At 47.4% G+C, this 17,504-nt stretch overlaps 1 protein-coding gene and 1 non-coding gene across 2 annotated transcripts in view; both read right to left on the reverse strand.

Moving 5' to 3' along the window:
- Positions 1 to 175: 175 nt before the first annotated feature.
- Hmgxb3 (HMG-box containing 3) overlaps positions 176 to 17,504 on the reverse strand; it is a 44,167-nt gene continuing 26,838 nt past the window's right edge. Inside the window, exons 9-17 of the mRNA XM_059246118.1 lie at positions 16,944 to 17,245; positions 16,088 to 16,215; positions 10,781 to 10,912; positions 9,836 to 10,020; positions 6,266 to 6,485; positions 5,169 to 5,302; positions 4,258 to 4,374; positions 2,599 to 2,808; positions 176 to 1,511 (exon numbers count right to left, since the gene is read on the reverse strand). Of these exons, the coding sequence (XP_059102101.1) occupies positions 1,062 to 1,511; positions 2,599 to 2,808; positions 4,258 to 4,374; positions 5,169 to 5,302; positions 6,266 to 6,485; positions 9,836 to 10,020; positions 10,781 to 10,912; positions 16,088 to 16,215; positions 16,944 to 17,245 (1,878 nt within the window). The 3' untranslated portion in view covers positions 176 to 1,061. The remainder of the gene's footprint in view (positions 1,512 to 2,598; positions 2,809 to 4,257; positions 4,375 to 5,168; positions 5,303 to 6,265; positions 6,486 to 9,835; positions 10,021 to 10,780; positions 10,913 to 16,087; positions 16,216 to 16,943; positions 17,246 to 17,504) is intronic.
- On the reverse strand, positions 7,301 to 7,409 carry LOC131896247 (U6 spliceosomal RNA). The gene has a single exon (XR_009375407.1). It is a non-coding gene; the product is annotated as a U6 spliceosomal RNA (small nuclear RNA).

The following is a 17,504-nucleotide window of genomic DNA, read 5'->3' on the forward strand; positions in this document are numbered from 1 at the left end:
GTCCCCTAGGACCCCCTTCCACCTCCCTCGAGGGCCTGCACGTCCCCTAAGACCCCCTTCCACCTCCCTCGAGGGCCTGCACGTCCCCTAGGACCCCCTTCCACCTCTCTCCATGAGAAGTGGTCAGCAAGCACCCACTTCCAGAGCCAAAGGACACAATGAGCGGTGAACTGGCTCTTGCTTCATTAAAACCAGATAATTTAATAAACTTTATTCTTGTCGGGGAAGAACGAGAGGGGAGCCACCTATCCCACCCTCTCAATAAATTAACTAGCACTCGGCCAATCCCCGGGCCCCGAGCAGACCACGGCACGTGAGCCCGTGCGGCCGTCTGCTCCCGGCTGTCTGCTTCCCCTTCACAGAAGGGAGTTTTCCTACTGCTTGCCAGCTAGGTCACAACTGTGGGCCACATCCCCTCTGCGGCGAGGGTCCGAGGGCCCGGAGGATGTAGGGTACAGGAGCGGTGGCCAGAGAAAGGAGGAAGGATTCTCTTCCCCCAAACCCAGGGCAGAGGACAGTCCTGGAGGGAGCTATAACTACTATTCCTCCCTCCTCGGCTGCCCCAAGTTGTGGGAACAGGGAGAGCTGGAGGACAGAAGAATGCACCCCTCCTTTAGGATGAGGAGCCCAAAGGGACCCCAAGAGTGAATGGGCCATTAAGGCCCCTTGTCAAAGGCAGCAGGCTAGGGAGCCCGAACAAATGGAGGCAGAGCTCTCTTCCCCCGGGACTGCTTAGCTTGGTGGTCTCCGCACCTGGTGCAGGGACCACAGTGGAGGTGGGCCTGGGCAACCAGCTCGCAGCCTTCCCCTTAGCCTCTGCTCCTTGAAACTAGCATGCCCCCCACACGCTCTCAGGTCCAGTAGAGGTTTCCCAGCACCTCTCCTGAGCCCCAGAGGTCGAGGGCCCCACTGTGCTCATGAAATGGAAGCTCTTTGGTCAGTTCCAGCAGTCAGAGGCCCTCCCTACAGGGGACTGCGGGTCCCCTCAATAGGTCTGCCTTGGGCAAGGACCACAGTATGGCTTGAGAGAGATGGTGCAGGCCCTGTACTAACAACCTGGCTTAGCCCACCACTGAGGCTACCTCCTCTTCCTCCCCATCCTCCTGGGTCTTGATCTGAGCAACCCCAAGGCGATAGAGGTTATCACGGATGACCACTTCACCAGGCTGGCAGCTCTGTACAACATCATGGATCTGCCGGTTGACAATTTCTCGGCTGGTGAGGAAGTCCATGAGGCGGTTGTAGAGGTAATAGTGGGTGGCATTGTCAAAGGCAATGGGCCGCTGGCGGACACTGTTGAGTTTGCAGTCCACGATGGAGGCATAGGGTGCCAACTCAGGACACAGTGACAAGGAACGGTGGCCAGCACTAGGGTCACTGGGATCGGGTTTCGGGTTCGCATGGACAATACGCCGTGTGGCAGTCTTGGTGACTGGATGCTGGACAGAGTTTTCAGCCTCTGGCACATCCACAGAGTAATGCTGGTCCAAGAGTTCAGGGCAGGACACACTCTGGAAGAGAGAAGAGAAGGCACTGTGTAAGAGGGAATGACTGAGAGAGAACCTGTGGGAGAGAGCAGGAGCCGTGGAGTCAGACAGCCTTGTCTAAACCCTAGCGCCCTGGCACACTGCCTCCCGTGCCTCGTCTCTTCTTGTGGGAAGGAGATGGAACTGGTCGTCCCGGCAGAGATGCCGCATTGCTTCAGGGGTGTAAGCAGTGTGCCTGGACGATCCAGGCACCAGAGCGATGGGAGGGAGCGGCTCTGAGGGACACTTCAGACAACTTTTGGGGTCTCCGAGAATGAGGAGAATAATGTCTGCTCCAAAGCGAGCCAGAAGCCTTCACCTCCCATAATGCAGCTCGGCAGAGGCACTCATTTCCTGTGACTCTTCTCTTCTTACCTAGTATCAGCTCTACTGCCTCTGCTAGCCTAGGCCAAAGGCAGGCCTTGCAGTGCACGCGTCTCAAAGGAGCTATCTCCTGGTACAATGCACCAAGATACAAACACAAGGACTCGGCCACGGATCTGCTGTATGACCCTGATCAAGTCCAACTCCCTCTCTGGGCCTTAGTTTCCTTTTCTAATCAAAGGAGAGGGTTAGAGAAGATTGGTGCTGAGTGCTGAACCCCAGACCCCACCTCTCTTTAAAAAAATAAAAAATAAAAAATAGATTTAACGTATAGTTCTGGATGTAAAGTGAGTGTTTTCTGAGACCACTGTATCTGTATCTCCACAGGAGTGCCCTATAGCACACTCACGGTCAAATCTAAGACTCAGGAATTAAACAGCGCCCTTCAGGGTGGTCAGTGTGTACAGTGACCACCCCTTCCACAAAGTGGCAATTTTTTTAGCTTCTCTGGAAATAAATCTTTTCACACAAGATGCCTCTGTTTGGGATACCCTAAGCACACCAAATAACACACTCTGGCCTCATGCTGCGGTCAGTCAGTAAAGGTCTGTAATAACTACTGGTGCGTCAGGATAAATATTGATGGAGAACAGGAATGCTAAAAAGAGTTCCCAGGCAGGCCCTCTTCATAACTGGCGGTAGGGGTGGGAGTGGCCCTCCGCCATCCAGTCCTCAGGAGGGGACTCACCACAACTGGCTCTGTAGGGCTAGAGAAACAGCCCTGGTTCTTCCCCCACATCTGACTAGTCAGCTCTGGGTAGCAGAGGTCAGCACATAGGGCCACTGGTGTGGCCATGTCTACCACATAGACGGGTGGCCAGTGACGGGAGGAGGCTAGCAGATCCACATGGTCACGGGCACTTTCACCTCGAACAAGATACTTGGAACCGCAGACCACCTGTGGGAGACAAAGGGTATCGTTCAGTGTTAAGGGACCAGCATGCAGGCGCTGGAGTAGGCCCTCACTCACTTCTTTTGAGGAAGAGCACCGTCATGACTGAAGCCAGCGACCCTGACATTAGGTCCCTCTCCACCTCCTCTCTAAAAAAGGATTATTATTGTGTACACAGGCTTGTGCATGCCACAGCACACAGGGAGTCAGTGAATGACTCTTCAGGAGTTGGTTCTCTCCGTCCACAGTGGATTCAGGGTGAACCTAGGTGGTTGGATTTGCCCGGCAAGCACCTTTAGTTACCGAGTCACCACGCTGGTCCTCCCCTCCCACTTCTACCCCTAAAGGAAGTCACCAGCACTTCCTTGTCCTGAGAACAGCTAGGACTTAGGACATCTCTAAACCCTACTCCATCCCTATCACCCTACCAACTGTCCTGGCAATGTAAACAGAGGGCTTAGGGCCTCTGGACTGAACCCAGGTTCCCATCAGACCTCTACAAGCTGCCCAGGCAACAGCCGCTGCTGTACTAGGAAGCACTTCCCCAACACTCTGCAGTTCCTCCACTGCCGGACAGATCTGTGTATATGGAGAACTCTGCCTTCACACCCACCCAGCTGTCCCTTCTACATGAAATGCTCCCTAGTAGAGTCCCAAGACAGCACTTGAGTCCCTGTACTGTCCACCGCTTTTCAGAAGATGACGATGGGCACATCTGGACACACTCTCTGAGTAGGTGCTGATCTGTCAGAGAGTAAGCTTCAAAGGCCCCGCCCCCAGCTTTGTTCCAGTGACTGGCTGCGTCACTGTCCTTTTACGGCCAGCTCAGCCTGACTCTCACATCACTGTGAACTGAATCTGTTCACAATGCCCACTCAGGACTGGGTTTTCCATTCTGGTATCTTCCTAGGCCAATTCTGCCATACACGACCTAGCCTGTAGCTTTTTCTGTCTACCCTATCCATCCCCTTCTACAGAACATCGGGGGTGATTTCACCACCCATTTCCCATTGACACCATCCTAAAAATCTCTGATCATCTTCAGAATAACTTCTCTGGCTCTCCTCTGGGCTCTTCCTTTACCCCAGGTCTTGGCCTTCTCTGGCTGCTTGGAGATTGCAGGTCCACCCCACTTTCTACCTCAGTTCTTTGGTTCCTCCAGAGCTAGCATCACAAACTGTGGTAACTTTTTTTCTCCATGGCAATAGGAGGTCAACTAAAGAACATTATCTCTGTCTTTACTACTGTACAACTGGGCAACTCAGGCCAGCATGCAGTAGGGTGTTTAATACATATTACCGAATGACCCAAATTCCCTCTACAGCCCCCCAAATGGCAAGGATTCCCGGCTGCACAGTGACGCAAGTCCTAGTCCCAAAGGGACCAATCAGATTCTCTGTGGGCAGTTCAACATTAGCAAGCTCACCCCATGCTCCACCCACGCCACTTTCTTACCTGATGGGGGCACACTTTGTAGATTTTTCCCCCTGTGAAATGAGTTGGGGACGGTCTAGCTCTGGCTCCATTCTGTACAGATTCGTAGAGGGCCAATAAGGAGAAGCAGAGCTGATCCTGGAGAGGAGGAGAAGATGAAAATTCAGGTACAAATGCTAAGGTACTCAGTATCAAAGGTCTCTCCAAACCCAAAGAGGGTCCTGCTGGCCTGGAGCCTCAGCAGGCCCTCCTCTAGTATAGGTAAACTTCAGGAAGCTCCACAGAAGCTGCCAGCCTGCTGCCTTGTCAGAAACATTCAAAAGGAGTGCCCATTTGAATCTGAATTTGAAGGAAGCCTGTTTTCAACAGCACAGAAAGCAAGTAAGGTATGGCTAAAATCCATGCACAGCATAGAGTCTATGTCAACAGCAGTCTTTTTTATGAGCCTAAAATCAGTCTCTGGGTGAAGTGTTCTTTACAAGAAAGAGCCTTGTGAAGTTTCAGTTGTTTTGATTTTGTAAATGAGGTTAATCCAATTTAAATTACCATACAGAGTAAGAAGAGTCAGGATGGAAAACCTGAGTCTAGGTCAGGGATCACATACACGCCACCATCTGGCTGCTGCTATTTCTTTGGTTTCCTGACTTTTTTTTTAAGTTTTTCGAGACAGGGTTTCTCTGTGTAGCTTTGTGCCTTTCCTGGAACTCGCTTTGGAGACAAGGCTGGCCTCGAACTCACAGAGATCTGCCTGCCTCTGCCTCCTGAGTGCTGGGATTAAAGGCGTGCGCCACCACCGCCTGGCAGTTTCCTGACTTCTAGAACCCCCTGTCAACACAAGTGCCCAATCATAGGGGGTTTATAACCTGCACAGGGAAGAGAGTAGCCTTCCTGCTCCCAAAGCCCCAGTCTTCACAGCTGTTCCCAACACTCACCCTGGAGTCTTCTGGGCCAAAGGGGATGTCACACTGCTCCAGTAGGTACTGTAGCTCCTCCCCACCATAGGAGCTGAGTTCCTCAAGCCTGCAGGTGCCCTCCTGCAGCAGCCTCACCAAAGCACTGCCATTGCCTGCAACACAGAGTACAGCTGATGGGAGGTGCTGCTGACAGCCACCTCACCCCTAGCTCCTCATGCTTGAGAAGGAGAACCAGGGGGCTGGGCATGCAGAGTAGCAGGCAAGCAGTGGAAGTCAACTCTACACACAGCACTCCCCAGGGTGCTGAGAGAGGTAGTGTAGGAGGCAGGCCTAGAGCTTCGCTGATGTCTCAAGTCTCTCAGAACTGGACCATGCCCTTGAAACACCTACATCTGACAACAGAAACAGAGTCATTGCCAAGGTCACCTTTTAACCCACAGATTCTGTTTTCAGAACCAAGAGCACAGATGCTTCAGAGGCAACAAAAGGAACAGGAGCTATTATTTTCACTTTATTCTATCTGTGAGTGCATGCATGCACGTATGTGCACCATGTACATGCCTGGTGCTATGGAGGTCAGAAAAGGGCGTCAGATCCCGTGGAACTGGAGTTACCAATGATTATGAGCCACCATGTGGGTGCTGGGAACTGAACCTGGTTTCCTCTCCAAGAGCAACAAGTGTTCTTAACCACTGAGCCCCAGGCAACAGCATCATTTAAAAAATGCTCTTTACATACTGTGCTCCTGACCTAGCTTAAAGGGGGCAGAGCTCAGAGACGAAGTGAGGGAGAGCCTCCTCACTATCTAATGCTAAGAAACAATGTTTGCAACCAGTGTATCACACGGAGCATTGGCAGAATTAATACCTCATTTCCAGGCTTTTTAAAGTTAAAACCAAAATAAGGTGCTTATACTTGGTCTAGGAAAATGACTGTTCTGTGCACGTTTCTATCTCCAGAGTGTGGGTATTAAAGGTTTCACTACTATGCCCAGCCACCGCTTTGTATTTTTAGACATAGTCCTTGAGCTGGGCCTGGCACTCTCTACCACTGCTCTGTCTTGACTTCTGACTGAGCCACTCACTTAACACCAAACAGGAACCAAATGGTCTTACCAGGTACTGGCTGCACATCCAGGCTTTTGTCTTTCTCAGTGTTGACGACCACAGTTCCTCTCATGAGTGGCGGGAAGAAGGGAGCAATCACAGAGGCATCGAATTTGGTGATGGGGATGCTGGCAGGGAATGCAACCTGCTCAATCACTTCGGTCTCCATGGTAGTCCAAAAGTCCTCCACGTTCACCTCACTGGAGCCCAAGAATTCCGGCCAGGTAAACTACAATGTGGTCAAGATAGAAAAGGCAAAGAAAAAACAAAACAAAGATAAAAACAGGCCAAAGTGTACGGGCCACGGATTAGGAACAACCCAGTGTGCACTCTTTATAATGCACCAGGAAAGCAGGGCTTTGGGAAGACCAAGAATCTGATAGCCACGCACTGCCAGGATACTCCTGCATTTGACAGGCCACTATGAAGCCATCCTTCCTTCCTCTCACACTGTAGTACTCTCTGACCAGACAGGAATAAGCCTCCTTGCTTCTACAGCTCTGTTCATGTCATGTTCTGTGGTTAAAAGCACTTGTTGCTCTTCCAGAGGACCCGAGTTTGGTTCCCAGCACCAACCTCAGGTGGCTCAGAACCACCTGCAACTCCAGTTCCGGGACTCCCATGCCTCAGGCCTCTATAGGCATGCGCACTCACTACACATATCTCCACAAATACACCTCTGCATAATCAGAGAAGAAAGAAAAGAGTGTTGACTTAGGTTTAGTTCTCAAACTGAAGCCTCAATTTCTTTATCTAGCTGGCAAGAATAACCCGAACTCTGCTTAGAATTCTATTCATTTTCCAAGGCCCTGTGAATCCTTTCTTCAGGCTCTCCAGGACCTCACAGGACTGTTATCGCCTCTCCCTAAGGGAGCAGACTTAACTATTACAGGCATCCAGCATTTATGTTAACCAGCTTCCTTTTCTCTTTTTTCCAGTGGTGGAGATCAATTTCAAGGCCTCACACGGCAGGCAAGCATTCTACCAATGAGTTTCATTCCTGCACTACTTTTCTTACAAGCAGCTTATTACTTTTTTTGCTTAAAAAATATGGAATGCTTCACAAATTGGCATGTCACTCTTGTGCAGGGCACCACACTAATCTCTGTATCGTTCCAATTTTAAAGTATGTGCTGCTGGATGAAGCAAGCACCTTACATGGTCCTTGAAGTGTGACTCTGACCTTAGTACTCTGATTAGAGCCAGTGACTTACTCACTGGAGGCAGGGGAGGGGTGCTGTCTGGTAGTAAAGTACTTGCTCAGTAGATACAAAGTCCTGGATTGGCTCTCTAGCACTGACATGTAAACACTAGGCCAGTTTTCCACCTGTATGAAACATGCTCTCAAACCCTTCCTTCCTTAAGGTGCTGCTGTCACGCATTTTGTTGAGGTAACGTGACAAGTAGTCCACACGCCACCCCTTGAACAGGATGAGCACGAGGTGTGTATCCCCCCCATCCCAAGAAGGCTAAGACAGGACTATGAACAAGCAGAACCAAACCAAACCCAAAGCTAATGTGCTTACTGTCCATGCCCAAACACACTACAGCTCTTCCCTAGAGCTGCTCCATCCCTTCAAGAGCCAGTCTTCCAGTTACTACGGCAGCACCCTGAGGCAGCTGCTCACACTACACCTGCAGTAAGGAAGCAGATGACCGCTGGGGCTTCCCCTTTCCAGTCGGTCCAAGACCTCAACCTAAGAACAGTGCACGGCCCAGTGAGGGTGGCTGTTTCTACCCCAATAAACCTACTCGGAAATCCTTACAGATGTGCCCTAAGCTTTGTTTCCATGTGCTTCTAAACCCGATCAAGCAACCAGCACAAGTAGCATATCTGCTTGCTGTAATCAAGGGAAATGCCATCCCAGGGCCATTATTTTGGTTTTCTGAGACAGGGTCTCATGGAGCCAAAGCGAGACTTTAATTCTGGATCCTCCTATCTCTGCCTCCCAAGATAATGCGATCATAGGCATGTTCCAACCATTACCCAGCTGGGAAGATTCCTAAATATTTTCAGTTTGCGAAAGTTTTATCTCTAAGTATGTATTAAATCATAGTGAAAGCCTTTTATTTTCATAGCGAATAAAATATAATCCAATGAGGCTTTAATGAATTAAACATTTTTATTTCATTTATTTAGTGTCCACACACAGGCGCACGCGCGTGGCCGTCAGAGGATCACTTACGGCCGCGGCTCTCTCCTCCCACCACGCCGGTACCATCCCAGGGCTGAAGCTCAGGTCGTCCAGCTTGGCAGCGAGTGCTGGTGTCCACTGAACCACCTCAGCAGCACCAACCAGGTCACTGATGGATTTTCATGTTTAAATGACCCTGCTTTCTGATAGCAAATTTGGCCATGGTATATATTACTTCATTTGTTGCTAGACCTGATGTACTATTATTTTATTCAAGATATAGGCATCTATATTTACACGTATAATCAGCTCCAGTTTCTTGTGTTAAAATGTCTAATTTTAAAGAAAGAAGTATTCATTTTTGTGTGTGCACTTGTACGTGTGCAAGCGCCTCAGAGACCAGAAGGTACGGGAGCCTTGGAACTGGAGTCACAGTGGTTGGGAGCTGCCTGATATGGGTGCCTGGAATGAAGCCAGCTCCTCTTAACTGTGGCATCACTTCTCCAGCCCTGACTTCATTTTGAAAGCAGGAGACAGCTATCTGCTTTTGCTGTTCATCTCTTAAGACAGGGATCATACATATCTTGGACTTTTATCACAACCTACAAAACCATCTTAATTTAGTGGAATTTTGGTGAAAATTACAGTTCAGAACCAAAGTCATCTCCTATTACTTATCTAGTGCCTTCAGTGGCTCTCTATTTCATTCTGTATACACCCTGGAAATGGTCATACGGCCCTAAGGAGGTGCAGCTCCACCCTCCGGCCACCTCCCAGTCTCACACATTTTACCCCCCTTCCTGGCTCCACATCCACCATGCCCAGGTCTCAGAGCTTGTTCTCGGTGCTCCTTCTGCCTGGAATCTCTTCCCTACAGCTACATGGTCTTCAGATCTCTACTCGAATGTCATTTCTCAGAGACCTTCCCTGACTACCCTCTATAAAGAAGAACTCTACCAAACACCAATCTCTTCCCTATCCATCTTTCCCAAAGCAGCAAGTAAGTGCTCCATGAGGACAGAAGTTTTGGGGTTCATTTTTAAACTATTTTCTTAGAAGCCTAAAAAGTGCATGTAAGGGCTGGGATTGTAGCTCAGCGACAGAGCACATGCTTATGTACATAGTTCTTGCTTCAATTCTTAGTAAAGGAAACAACAAGAACTGGGGTATAATTTTCCTGGTAGCATGTTTTCCTAACATACACAGGCTCTGGATCCGATCTCCAACATCATTAAAAGAAGGGCGGGGGATAAAAAAGGAAAACAAACAAATCCCAGTTTCTTTCAGACCTTTCTCAAATGAAATACTGGCTGTAGGAGGAAAAAGCCACTGGCCTCACCTACACAGGGCTGGAGCCATGTATCCTTGGGAACAGCATGCAGGAGGAGCTGCCCAAAAGACAGGACAGTCTTGAAAGTGGCTATGGTGGCTGAGAGGGACTTACCTCCACACTCTTCAGGGCCAGCACATTCTCTTCATTCCTCTGAGCCATTTCCACTTTGGGGGCCACACCGCAGATCCCACAGATCATGTCATTGTAGTCACGAACTGTGAGACACTCAAAAGCCCAATAGCCATTGCACAACAGCTCCTGCAGCTGGCTCAGCTCCTCTGAGGTCAGTGTCTTCTCTGGAAGGACAGCAAGAGGTCACAGAAAAAGACCCTAAAAGTACCAGGATGAGCCAGAAGACAGCAAGACAGCAATCCGCAAGTGTTCTGGTGCAACCCAGTGAGCAACTCCAATGAGAGGACAGCTGCCTTGAACTAACACCTCCTCGGCACTAGATGCTAGCGTGAGGGCTTTGAAGATGCTACCTAGACTAATTCTTACACGACTGACTCTATGAACTAGAAGCTATTACTGTCTTCTTTTATAAATAGATAATCAGAACAAGTTGCTCAAAATCACACTGCCACTAGGTGGCAGAGCCAAGCCTCAAATACGAGCCTACATGGCTGGCTGTCCCACTGCAGCAGATAAGGCCCAGAACTGGAGCTTGTAGAAATGAGTCAGGTGAAGAACTAGGTAGGAAAGACCCAGGTTCCTACACCTAGGTCTCCACATGAGCCTTGGAACGGTAGAAATCTAGGAGCTCTGCACTTAGAATGAGCCTAACTAATATACTACAAAGCCAAATCTATGTATGACCGAAGAATATTATTCCACAAGTCAGTTGTGAGTTCTTGCTAAAGGCCCCTGTATGCATGAAAACCTTTTCCAAAGTCAGTTTGGCATTTATAAAGTTCTGAAGGAAGATTATATTATTAGGAAGTCAGGATACCTCCTTCCCGAAATACCAGACTCTTACTCCCATGACTCAGCTAAAGCCTGTCTCTGGAAGTTCAGCTCAGTACTCAGGACTAACTTGGAACAGAGGGAGGGCCTTACCTGTCTGCTCCTGCACAGACTTCAGCACAACACTAACACACATTCTGGGGTCCTCTCCCAGCTTAATCTGGTTCCGGATTGCAAAAAGTAAATCCAGGCTTACCAGCAACTTATTCCCCACATTAAAAAGACCTGCAGGTTAAAAAGAGGCAAAGGATCACTACAGCATTAACAGTGCAACCAACTGAACGTCTGCTCCAGGGGAGTAAGTTACAGTGCAGTCCTAAGACAGAACGGCACATTTAAAAGAGGGAAGTAGCCCTAACTGTCTGAAGCTGTCCACAAGCCACCGTTGAATGAAATACTATTTATAGCAGGTTTTTGTTTTATCCTCATGAAAAAAGAAACATTGCTCTGTCTCTGGCTCAGTGTTCAGGTCTCACACAACTATACCATGGATGTCAGGGGACTTCTTAGCACAAGGATGGGGTGGGCCTAACACAGGCTGTGGATAAAACACCTCAGGTGAATTTAAGTGTAGTCAAGACCAGTCAAATGAGAATTTTATTTCATTTATATACCACATAAGCACTGACGTGACAAAAACAAATTCTAGAACGTGTACTCCTAGGCCTTTCTAGGCATGATAGCCAAGGCTAAAAACAGTATCAAAGCTCTGGCCATTCAAAAATTAAAAAGAGAAAACAAACAGATAAAACCCTTTGTGTCCCCCAAATCATCCCACACAAACGTAAAAGACAATAAACAGAAAACCTGCAAAAAGCCAAGAAAAATGGAAACCCGAGGCAGAGAGATCTCTGTAAGTTCAAGGCCAACCTGTTCTACGTAGCAAATTCACAAATATAATTCACAATAGAGTAACACTCTCCTACTCCCCTAGGGTCGTGTAGAAGATCTCTATTCTCTTCATTAATCAAAGAAGTGAGACAATTAACAATGATATACCAGCTTTATCTGTCAATTAGCAAACTTTAAAAAAGCAGTCCCCAAAGTTCCCAGAGGCAACAAAACTAGTTTGGTGGCACTGAATACAGAGTCAACAGATAAACTCAAGTGTCTCTGCCAACAACAAACAGTTGGATTGAACTGTTTGTTTAGCACTGAAAATAAAACAAACAAATGTAGGTGTAAGTCTAACAAAATATATCTAGGACCTATATGCTAAAAACTACAAAATGCTGAAATTCTTAATGATAAAGTATTTAATAGCAAAAAAAAAAAAAAAGTCTCCAAACCACATTAAAAGAAATCTTGATGGGGGGTGGCATTTTGGGGCTGGAGAGAGGCCTGGTGCCAGGGAGGCTCCCAGGAGTCCACAAGGATGACCCCAGCTAAGATTTCTAGCAATAGTGGAGAGGATGCCTGAACTAGCCTTCTCCCGTAATCAGATTGGTGAAAACCCCAATTGTCATCAGAGAGCCTTCATCCAGTGACTGATAGAGGCAGAAGCACTGGGCCGAGTTCTGGGAGTCCTGCTGAAGAGAGGGAGGAGGGACTGTACGAGCCGGGGGGGTCAGGATCATGGTGGGGGCACCCACAGAAACAGCTGACCTGAGCTAGTGGGAGCTCATGGACTCTGGACTGACAGCTGGGGAGCCTATTCCCCATGCTGAGATGCTTCACCAGTCCTTGATGCAGGGGGAGGAGTTTGGTCCTGCCTCAACTTGATATGCCATGCTTTGTTGACTCCCATGGGAGGCCTGCCCTCTTCAGAATGGAGGGGGAGTGCATGGAGTGGTGGTGGATGGGAGGTGTGGGAGAGGAGAAGGAGAGGAGGGAGGGGAAACTGTGGCTGGTGTGTGGAAAGAATGAAAAAATTTAATAATAAAAAAAATGTAAAGACCATATTGGATTGGAGGACTCAATATTTTAAAACAACATCTTCAAATTGGTCTATAAATTCAACAAAATTTCCACGAAGTTTCTAGTGGGACTGTACGTAATGATAAACAGACTACCCAAAACAACTCATGAAGAACAAGACTGGAGGACTCATGCTGCCTCATAGGACTTATTCTGTGGCGGCAGTCGTAAACACGGTGTACTGAGGCCCAGCATGGTAGTATGTGCCCTTAATCCAAGCAGAGGCAGATAGATCTCTTTAAGTTTGAGGTTAACCTGCTCTACAAAGCAAATTCCATGAAAGCTAGGGCTACAAAAAACCAAAAAGACAACACAACAGAAGGCAGTATATATTGGCAAAGATAAACAATGGAACAATCTAATGTTTCAAAGCAGTCTCATGTACAGAGGTCAAGTGATTTTCAGTGATGGGACAATAGACACCTATACCCCACAAATGAATTAAATCTGAACCTAACCCTTTATATAAAAGTTAAATAAGGGGGCTGGGGAGATAGTTCAGCAGTTAAGAGCATTTACTACCCTTGCAAAGGACCTACCTAGGTTTAGCTCCCATGTTATCTATCTATATGTATGTATGTATATATACATATGTGTGTGTGTGTGTGTGTGTGTGTGTGTGTGTGTGTGTGTGTGTGTGTGTGTATCTCCTATGCTATGGCTCACAACTGCCTATAACTTCAGTTTCAGGGGCTCCAATGCTCTCTCTGGCCTCTGCTGACACCAGTACCCATAAGAAGCACATACATTCATGTAGGCACTCATATATACATACGACATAAAAATACATCTTTTTATAAAGTTAAACAGATATGGATCATATGGGCTGGGAAGACGGTTCAGTCAATACAGTGATTGTCTGTTCTGGGTTTAATCCTTAGAGCCTATATGTAGACTAACAAGAAATTGAGCATGGCATTACACATTCGTTATCTCAAAACTGGTGAAGCAGAAACTGGCAGACCCCTGAGGTTTGCCAGCCAGCCACCCTAGCCCACGCAACGAACCCCAGGCTAGAAAGGCATTAAGGACTGGGAAAATGTCTCAGTGGGTAAAGTACATACTATGCAAGTGTGAGGACCTGAGTCTGGATCCCCAGAACCCAGGAAAAGGTGGCATGGCAGTGTATCCGTAGCCTTGGCACTCCGAGATGGGAGGCAGATAGACTTCCTGGGCTAAGCAGCCTGCCCTAGGCAGCAGCCAACAGGAAACTGTCTCAGACAAGGCAGAGAGTAAGAAGTGACACCCAAGGCTGTCCTCTGACCGCCACTTGTGCACCAGGGTACACACATACACGGAGAGACTCAAAATGGAGACTTCATCAAAAACCATGAATCCACCAGTGGTCATTACACAGACCAATTAGGATGGCTAAAAACACCACCATGTGCTAGCGTACAGCTCAGACAAAAATTCTCACACACTAATGGAAAGAATGCAAAACGATAAAGCCTCTTTGGAAAATGGTTTGGCAATTAATTATAAAACTAAACATATGCTTACCATTTGGATCTTATATTTACTTAGAAAAAATGAAAATGTATGCTCATCCACAATCCTGTCAACAGACGTCTGTAGCAGCTCTATTTGTAATTGCCAAAAACTGGCAGCAATTCAACCATCCTTCGGCAGGTAGATGGATAGACTAGCACATCCACACAAGGGAAAATTAGTCAATGATAAAAAAGGCAGATACTAATGCACAGTAAGCGGAAACAGGTTGGAGGGCTACATACTATTGTTGTATGTACACACCACTCTTTAGTAGAAGACGTCAAACGAAAGAGAATTGAACAGCTACCAAATGAGGTAAGTTCAACTACAAGGGAACAAAACAAGAGGCTTGACTGTTTCAGGTTCAGTGTACATGTCAGACAGAACTCACAGAATACACAACAAAGAAAATCTACTCTATGTAATTTCTCTCTTCTTCTTCTTCTTTTTTTTTTTCCAAGACAGGTTCTCTCTATGCAGCTCTGGCTGTCCTGAACTCACTATGTACGCCAGACCATATTGGCCTCAAATTCAGAGATCGGTCTGCTTTTGCCTCCCAAGTGCTGGGTACTCTATGTAAATTTAAAGAATTTTAATTACAACATATATAATACAGAGCACTGGCCTACATAGATTACAGTGGAGAAAAATGGGCACTTTAACTCTGAGGAGGAACACAAAGTAACAAACACTAACTGGCAATACAAGACTTCACATGAATTCAAAAAATGGCAACATAAGGTTCAAGACAAAGAACAACTATGTCTTAATCCTCAGCACGAATTCTACGTGTCAATTCAGGATTCACACTCCTACAACTGGTACATGGGTCTTCTTGTTGTTTGGGTTTTTGAGGTTCAAAGACAATTTTATTTGTGTATTTAAAGAAAAACGCCAAGGCAGGAAGTTATAAATCTCAGCAGCTGCTCACAAAAGAATGGAGAAGGGGAAAAGCCATGCCCCGAGTAAGCTGACATGGAGGTTGGCCAGCCACCAGGCAGACAAGCAACCGTATGTGGAGGAGAGCTTTAGGTAAAGAGTAAAGAAGGCCAAAGTACCAAAGAACGCAAGCTAGAAAAGAGAAGAAAAAAGCTGTACACAGTTCAATAGTGTTGAATAAAGGAGAGTAAAAATACAGCAATTCCACTTTTGAGAATTTGTCGAAAAGAAATAGACACACATAATTATTTAATTATAAGCAAGACTGTAAAACGGAGCACCAAACATCCTTATTAAAGGACTACTTCTTTACTTGTTGGCAGAGGAAGATGCCGATGATATAGCGCTAAATTAAAATAGCCTGTTCTACATACCCAGCACACTCCACCTTTGTGCAAAGAAAACCTAGAATGTTACTCAGGCTTCTCTAGCTCCTGATGTTCTGCAGACAATGAACATGTCTGAGGATCAGAGAGGGAGTGGTGTCAAGTGTTTATCTCAAGAGGATTACTGTCATCTTTTCTAACTTGTCTGTACTGACCAGCTTTTCTACAACTAAGATTTGGGTTTTGTTTTGAGACAGGGTCTCACTATGTAGGCCTGGCTGGCCCCAAACTCACAGAGCTCCACCTGTCTGCCTCTTGAGTCCTGGGATTAAAAGTATGTTGAGGGCCGGGCAGTGGTGGCGCACGCCTTTAATCCCAGCACTCGGGAGGCAGAGGCAGGCGGATCTCTGTGAGTTCGAGGCCAGCTTGGGCTACAGAGTGAGTTCCAGGAAAGGCACAAAGCTACACAGAGAAACCCTGTCTCGGAAAAAAAAAAAAAAAAAAAAAAAAAAAGTATGTTGAGAGCTGTTATTTGTAAACTAAAGACTCTAGAGCAGGGTCACACCTGAGGAAACTGTCGCTGAGGCAGAGGCAGTCAGGACAAAGACCAATTCTTCAGAAGCTGCTAAGAACAGATGCAGTACCCAGAGGAGCAAAGCTATAACCAATATGGTAGTTCCCAGACCTGTTCTGGGTGCTGAGGGCAGAGAAGGTCAGCACCTACCTGTGTAGATGTCCATGAAGCTGTGCAGGGCCAGACAATGCGGGTTCAGACACATCTTCACCTGGGCAGTGACCACCTGCAGCCGGGTAGCCGTCAGGAGCCAGCATTCCTGGGGCCCGGCCAGAGAGCTAGTATCCAGAACAAAAACCAGGAGGGAAGTCAGTCTCCTCCTGTAAGCTACAGGATCGTAGCCAGAAGCGAAATTCTCCAGACTTTACTGCAAGCAGCAAAAGAAGGTGCTGGAGCTGTGTTTCCAAGATTGTCTACCTGAGAATGTCTCCATTTCCTCAAGATCTGGGCTAAGAAATTATACTTATAAGGTAATCAATCTGACTCTCAAGTTATTACATGACTTAAGCGGTTCCACCGACAACTCCAAGGTTATGCTGGGCAGGCCAGACATAATCTAAACCCTAGGTTGCAGATGGCAAGCTTCAGGCATCTCTAAAATTGATTGCTAATTCAAGAAAAAAAATGTAAAAAAGATGTATTTCTCTTCTGTGGTATGTTTTGCCTGCATGTATGTATGTGCACCACATGTGTGCTGTCTAGTACCTATGGAGGTCAGAAAAGGGCATCAGATCTTTGGAACTGGAGTTACGGATAGCTGCGAGCTGCCATGTGGGTGCTGGGAATTGAACCCCGGTCCTTTACAAGAGCAAAAACTGCTCTTAACCTTTGAGCAAACTCTCCAGTCTAACTGCTAATTATTTTACCATTAGCGACTGAGAAGGTCAAGGGAAGCTAAGGAAAGCACACACTAGCATCTCTCCCGGTTAACTGCAGCTGTCTGAAGAAGGAAGTGACAGGAGCTCAGTGGGCTGGGGCGGCGAGGGCGGGGGAAAGTGGTGCTTACTTTTGTCCCCCCTTGAATAATGGGCTGCTACAGAGAAGGCACTGCGTGGATGGAGACTCATAATAATTCGACCAAGAGGTCTGCTCGATGGTGACTGTCTCCTCACTCACGTTGGACAGGATAAGTCGAGAGCTGTTTAGTTCATGAATCAAGGCGAAGACCTCAGCCAGCTCTGACTCGTTCTCAGGGATCTGCAGGACTTTACGCAGCAGCTGCAGCGTGGACTGACGCTGGATCTCCCTCTGGGTTGTGGTCAGGGGTTCTGTGGTACTTGGCATATCTCGGTGTGGTGAGCTCACCTCCTGAGAGAAGAGTGGATCAAATCATTAAGCTGTGGGTAGAGAGACAGCCTTAGGCCAAAGTCATCAGTCTACAAAGCAGAGGGATGGGCCCATGCTTGGGGTGGGAAAAGAAGTTCCTATCAGTTAAGTTTAAATAATTTCCCGTGCCGCTAAAAGCTCTCTGGAGCTCAATTTTTCTATCAATAAAACACATCTCTTGGCAACAGATTTAACTGCTAGCTCCCACTCATGGGGAGGTAAGAGACCTGGTGTTCAGTTC

This window comes from Peromyscus eremicus, chromosome 19 (genome assembly GCF_949786415.1).
Source record: "Peromyscus eremicus chromosome 19, PerEre_H2_v1, whole genome shotgun sequence".
In the NCBI taxonomy this organism is placed as follows: domain Eukaryota; kingdom Metazoa; phylum Chordata; class Mammalia; order Rodentia; family Cricetidae; genus Peromyscus; species Peromyscus eremicus.